Consider the following 6,274-nt stretch of genomic DNA (forward strand, 5'->3'; position numbering starts at 1 on the left):
AGTCGGGTCCGGTTTCTCGTGTACAGAGTGTCTTAGAATGTTTTCAAAAGTTGATGTATCCTGATAAAACCTTTAAGGACTTTATCCCACACCCTGTGTTTCAGAGTTTACTAACGGAAGGAAAGGAAAGGAAATAAAAAGAAAGTAAAAATATTTTGTGTTTCAGAGTTTCATTTAAGGAAGGAAAATAAAACATGTCGTGTTCCCGAGTTTCATTTAAGAAAGGAAAAGAAAGGAAATGACAGGAAAACTAGGCTAAATTCTTTAATTTTTCTTTTCTTCCGATTTGGGAGGAAATGGTGGGAAAGATATCTTTTTTTTTTTTTTTTTTTTTTCGTTTCTCACTTTTGCTTTCTTTTTTCTTATCTCTCATTAAGTTAACTCAGGAACAGAGGTGTGAGAATAGTGGAATTCTTTCTGTAATCAAAACAAATATTCATTCTCTTGATTTGCACCTTAATCGTGTTTAAACTATTGCGAGTTGAAGTGGGTTAGACGGCGGTTCATGATAAGATAAAGTGGGGCAGCAAGTATCAGATTCTCTCCCTCTTTATCAAAGTTATTTCAATTTCAACGGGTGCGCACGATAAGCGTCACCTACGCCTAAATCTCTCTTTGTTCCTCTTTTTCAAGTTTATATATTTACAACCACACGCCCTCCTCATTCACTGACATTTCATTGACTTTCTAACACACTTTCTCTCTCTACTTTCTCTCTCTAAAACTTCAACTCTCTCTCTCTCTATGGACGATCTGCCTTCCGGTTACCGCCCTAACGTCGGCGTTTGTCTCATCAATTCCGATAACCTGGTAAATATTTTTATCTTTTTATTCGCATATAAAATTGTTAATCAATAGTAATCTACTCTGTTTATGCTGTTAGTACTGCACTCTTGTTGTTGATTTGTTGTTGTAGATGCTTGATTTGTGATTCATGATCAGTTATTTTATTTTTTCCAATTGAAATTTTAATTTGATTCTGTTATGTTTTAAGTTTACGATCTGTTGTTGTTACTGTAACTGTATTCTGTTTGTACGGTTTATAGCAAAATTTGTGTCATCTTTCAGTTTTGAAATTTGAGATAAGTTTTTTATTGATTTTGGAACCGGTACGGTACCGCATAGTACCGGTATTAAAATACGATTACAGTACCGTATATATTCGGTCTGTATGTGAACCGGTATAGTACCGATACTGAAATTTTGAGTTAAATTCAAAACCGAATACCATATCATATATGTTCTGTGGTACTGGTAACGTGTTGGTACGGTATTGCATAGTACCGATATCGAAATATATCCAAAATAAACTGAATACAGTACCATATATATTCAGTCAATACTGGTACATGAACTGGTACCGATACTGAAATTTTGAGCTATATTCAAAACCGAATACCATATCGTATATGTTCTGTCGGTACTCATACAGTACCGCATAGGCGCATAGTACCAATATTAAAATATATCTAAAATAAACCGAATACAGGACCGTATATGTTCAATTAATACCGGTAAGTGAACCGGTACCTTACCAATGGTACAGATACTGAAACTTTTGAGCTAAATTCAAAACCGAATACTATATCATATATGTTTGGTCAGTACGGGTAAGGTATTGGTACAATACAACATAGTACAGATATCAAAATTTATCTAAAATAAACCGAATGCAGTGCTACCGTATATATTCGGTCAATACTGGTACGTGAATCGGTACCGTACCGATGGTTCAGATACTGAAATTTTGAGCTAAATTTAAGACTGAATACCATATCATATATGTTATGTCAGTATTGGTACAATACTGCGTAGTACCGATATCAAAATATATCTAAAATAAACCGAATAGTACCATATATATTCGGTCAATACCGGTATGTGAACCTGTAATGGTACCGATACTGAAATTTTCAGCTAAATTCAAAACCGAATACAATATCATATGTCATATGTGTTGTGTCGGTACTGGTATTCGGAATGCAATTTCTCGCTAAGAGAAATCGCTCATCCAGCAAGATTTTGTTTTATAATTTGCTGTATAATTTGTGTTATTAGTTGTTGATTCCTGGAAATTGAGAGGAAATAGTGTATTTAATACGTTTGTTAGGTGTTTGATGGGTTGATGATTTTATAAAACAGGTGATGAGTCTTCTCATTAAAGCTGGATTTAAAATTGGTTTACTAGTCTTCTCATTGAAGTTGGATTTAAAATTAGTTTACTAGTCTTACCAATTAAGCTATTTATTTATTTAACTTCTCTGTAATTGACTAATTATATTGTTATGAGCATGTGGAAGGCCATTAAGGTTTTGTATTGGATCTGGATAAATCATAAAACTGTTATATAAATGGATATTATGTATGTCTCCATGGATTCAATATTTAATTAAATATTTTATCTGGGATTTTTAATAATTCAACTTTAGTTAGATACTGGCCAGATAAAACCTGTTTGATTCCTTAACAAATTATTTTTGACTTCATGATCTGTAGATGTAATTACTTTGGAATATTGCTCAATATGATCAAAGTTATGTTTACTGCTGTAGTGCTGTTTGTGTAATTTTATAGTTATAAAAAAATAAATCATTTGTAAAATAATATTAGTATTTGTGTAAAGTTTCTGAATTTATGTAAATAATTGCATGCAGGTGTTTGTAGCTTCCAGATTAAATGTACCAGGAGCATGGCAAATGCCACAGGTAAATAAAGAAAATAACACACTCTAAAATGTATGTATATTAATTTCTAAGTTTTGTTATTAGGGCGGTATTGAGGAGGAAGAAGAGCCACTGTCTGCGGCAATTAGGGAGCTTCGAGAAGAAACTGGAGTGGTTTCGGCTGAAATAATCGCAGAGGTTAGTTTCAGATTATAATGCATTAGCATGCCTCATGTTTCTCTCATCAATTTCAGCATAATACATATGCATAATTCTGTAAGTTTTGTTCTCAAATCTAGGGCTGGCATATCGTGTCAATTGTCAACCTGACCTGTTAAGACACGAACCCGAAACAAAATCTTATTGTGTCAGATTTTTCAAACCCGAACCCGAACCTGATAATATACAGGTCACACGAAATGACATGTTAAGACACAAAAAAAAAAAAAAAAAAAAAAATACCAGCGCATCATACAACTGGCAAAAGATCAAATACAAATAATCTTAACATACTAAACATACAAATTGAAGGAAAACCCAAAAAGACAAGGTGGCATTTTTGTAATTACCACCAACTATCAAAGTTACAACCAAAAATACCTAAAAAAACACAAATTTTTTTTAACATTTTTTATTAAAAAGTCGTTACATTTCGTTAGCAAAAAAAAAAAAAAAAAAAAAATTTTTTTTTGGCTGCTACTAAAAGTAGCGATTTTTTAATAAAAAATGTTAAAAAAATAAAATAAAATAATTTGTGTGTTTTTTTTTTTATTTTTTAAGATTTTTTTTAGGTTTTTTGGGGGGTTTAGTTTTTAGCATTTTAGCTTGGGTGGGGGTGGGGGGGGGGGGTTAGGTTTTTTTTTAGGTTTTTGGGGGTTGGGGGGGGGGGGTTAGGTTTTTTTTTAGGTTTTTGGGGGGTGGGGGGTTTAGGTTTTTTTTAGGTTTTTGGGGGGTGGGGGGGGGGGTTAGGTTTTTTTTGGGGGTGGGGGGAGTGGTTAGGTTTTTTTAGGTATATTTGTTGAGTAACTTTGATAGTTATTGATAATTACAAAAATGCCACATTGTCTTTTTGAGTTTTCCTTCAATTTGTATGTTTAGTATGTTAAGATTATTTGTACAAGAACTTTACCCCATACAACTTGTGAAGACACGGACGACATGTTATTAAATATATAAACTTTACTTCCCGGTATTCTTTTATTTAAAATTAGGAGCCCCACATTTTTTTTGTTTAAAATTATAAACGTGTCATTAACAGATCTTAACGTGTCGACCTGTTATAGACACGAAACCTGTTAACTTCGTGCCGTGTTATCGTTTTAATGTAGGAATTGCTATCCCTACTCAAATCTAGTATTTGTCACATGCATCATTGTGTAAGATTTTACTAAATTATCAGCAAACATTTCTAATTTGTGTTGCTCTGCCCAAAGTTTGATCAAGTGATTCTTTTCTTGAATAATACATAGTTTCACGTGACAAACTAAAAATTTAATGATACATAAAACTGTATAGTTCTTGGCCCATATGTTAGCACGTTAGCATAATGGACTCTTGTATTCTCACTATGTGACACAAAAACATACAAATAGACAAACCTTTATGGTATTAAGAAGGCCAAATTGGACTCGATATCTCTTTTTCTCTCTAAGGGGCTGTTTGTTTACCTCTTAATAAGACTCTTAATGGTTCAGACCTCCTCTTACTGGTTCAACACTTAATGATTTAGACTTTTTGTTTCGCGAGCAGATGTCTGAATGGGTTCAGACATTTGCCTCTAAATGATTAAGCATTATATAGAGTCTGAATGGTTAAGACCTCTAATCTGAATTGGTCAGACATTTGCCTCTGAACGATTAAGCATTATACTAGCTCTTAATGGTTCAGACCTCTTTCTTACTGGTTCAGCACTTAATGGTTCAGACCTCTTACTTACTGGTTCAACACTTAACCATTCAGATGTTGCTAAACAACCCCTAAATCTCGGCACTATCCCTTTTGAAACTTCACTGCACCATTAGATTTCGAAAATAACACATTTGACTATTATAAGTTTTAATTTTTTTCGTGTGATTTTTGCATACATAGGTCCCAAAATGGCTGACTTATGACTTCCCACCGGCTGTTAGAGCAAAAGTGAATCGTTTATGGGGAGGGGGCGAATGGCACGGACAAGCACAAAAATGGTAAGGAGTATAAAACATCATGGATATCTTCAGGACCCATGAACCTATAGTTTAAATTTTACTAATGAAGTGAATTAATAACCTTAGTTACCAAGTTTAAACATTTTTTAATCAATGATTACTAGGTTCCTCATGAGACTGACAAAAGACGAAAGTGAAATCAACTTGGCAAGTGGTGAAGTTGACCCGGAATTCTCAGAGTGGAAATGGGCAAGCCCCGAAGAAGTCATCGAACAGGTTAACCTTCTCTTCTTCATTTTATAAAAGCATGGGACACGTTCAGGTCCCGAAAGCCGAGGCGAGAGCTTCACGTATACGAGGCGTTGCTCTATGCACAACCAAAATCTGCATCTCTATCGTCTATTTTCATATTACCCTGCTTTTAATTAGAAGACCAAAATCTGCACCCCTAATTAGATCCTCCTAACGCTTTTTTTGTCAAATTTTGACCCACATGTACATGAAGCACCGCCTAAAGGTCCTGAGGTGCTTTTCCAATTGCCTCGAGACACGCTTTTTAAATCCAAGCTTTTCTTAATTTTTCTTTTCTTTATGTTATGTATATATTTACGAACACCGATATGGGTACGTGACGCATCTAATAACAAACAGGCGGTGGACTACAAAAGGCCGACGTATGAGGAGGTTATACGGACGTTTAAGCCTCATTTAAACGATGGTGGAAAAGCGGCGGCGAAATGTAGGTCGACTAAATGGTGAACTTGTCATGCGAGGTTGGTGTTTCTAACAGAACATTTGTTACGGTATAAGGTTTGGAATTCAGAAGTTATTGCACTTGCTTCCTTGTAAATGCATGTGTTGATTAAAAAAACTTGTTAGGTAGGTGTCCATTTGTTCCTGATAAAAATGTTTTCTTAATTATAGTTTATTGCTTTTATTCTTTTGTGGTTGTTTCTAGCCTAGTTAATAGTCACTTGTACATGAATGTGATGATTAAAAGTTAAAACCTTCTCAAGTTATGGATTTGGTCCTTATATTCTAGTAATTAGACTCGTGGTGCATTTTGGTTACGAATCTAGTCGTTCTTGCGCTGTTAGGTTCCCCCACATACTTTGCACGTGTTGGTTTTAAAAAGCGAGAGACGCACAAAAGCGGCGGGATCTAAAGTGAGGCAATGCATAAAAGCAACACAAACAGACCCAAAGTACATAAGGCGTGCGCCTCATACCCCAAAAATGCGCTTTTTCGGCGCTTTATGGAAAAGGCGCGCTTTTTAAAACCCAGTTGCACGTACCCACAAAATGCAATCGTTGGGCGGTTCTAGCCTTTCTTCATTAGTCTTTCGACTCTCCCTTGTCTTCGACATCACTATTACGTGTTCTCACATGGATTTCGCTCCCACAGGGTCAAAGAGCTTCATCAAAGGATCATGAAGTTAAACAATATTATTTTGAAAATTTTGAC

General features: G+C 34.8%; 1 protein-coding gene across 1 annotated transcript; it reads left to right on the forward strand.

The window, feature by feature from the left end:
• The first annotated feature begins 576 nt into the window (after window positions 1-576).
• LOC110915252 (nudix hydrolase 25) lies at window positions 577-5,825 on the forward strand. Its single transcript, XM_022159919.2, has 6 exons — window positions 577-810; window positions 2,655-2,705; window positions 2,769-2,861; window positions 4,752-4,849; window positions 4,975-5,086; window positions 5,462-5,825. Exons 1-6 carry the CDS (start codon window positions 745-747, stop codon window positions 5,567-5,569), a joined length of 528 nt encoding a protein of 175 aa, XP_022015611.1. The 5' UTR covers window positions 577-744; the 3' UTR covers window positions 5,570-5,825.
• Window positions 5,826-6,274: the final 449 nt, after the last annotated feature.

The sequence above is a fragment of the Helianthus annuus genome, chromosome 16 (genome assembly GCF_002127325.2).
Source record: "Helianthus annuus cultivar XRQ/B chromosome 16, HanXRQr2.0-SUNRISE, whole genome shotgun sequence".
Classification (NCBI taxonomy): Eukaryota; Viridiplantae; Streptophyta; class Magnoliopsida; order Asterales; family Asteraceae; genus Helianthus; species Helianthus annuus.

Excerpts from the sequence above, each read along its gene's own strand:
- LOC110915252 (XM_022159919.2), top strand. The coding sequence starts at position 745 with ATGGACGATCTGCCTTCCGGTTACCGCCCTAACGTCGGCGTTTGTCTC. Across the intron at positions 2,862-4,751 it reads CGGCTGAAATAATCGCAGAG|GTCCCAAAATGGCTGACTTA; the intron begins GTTAGTTTCAGA and ends TTGCATACATAG. Across the intron at positions 5,087-5,461 it reads CCGAAGAAGTCATCGAACAG|GCGGTGGACTACAAAAGGCC; the intron begins GTTAACCTTCTC and ends AATAACAAACAG.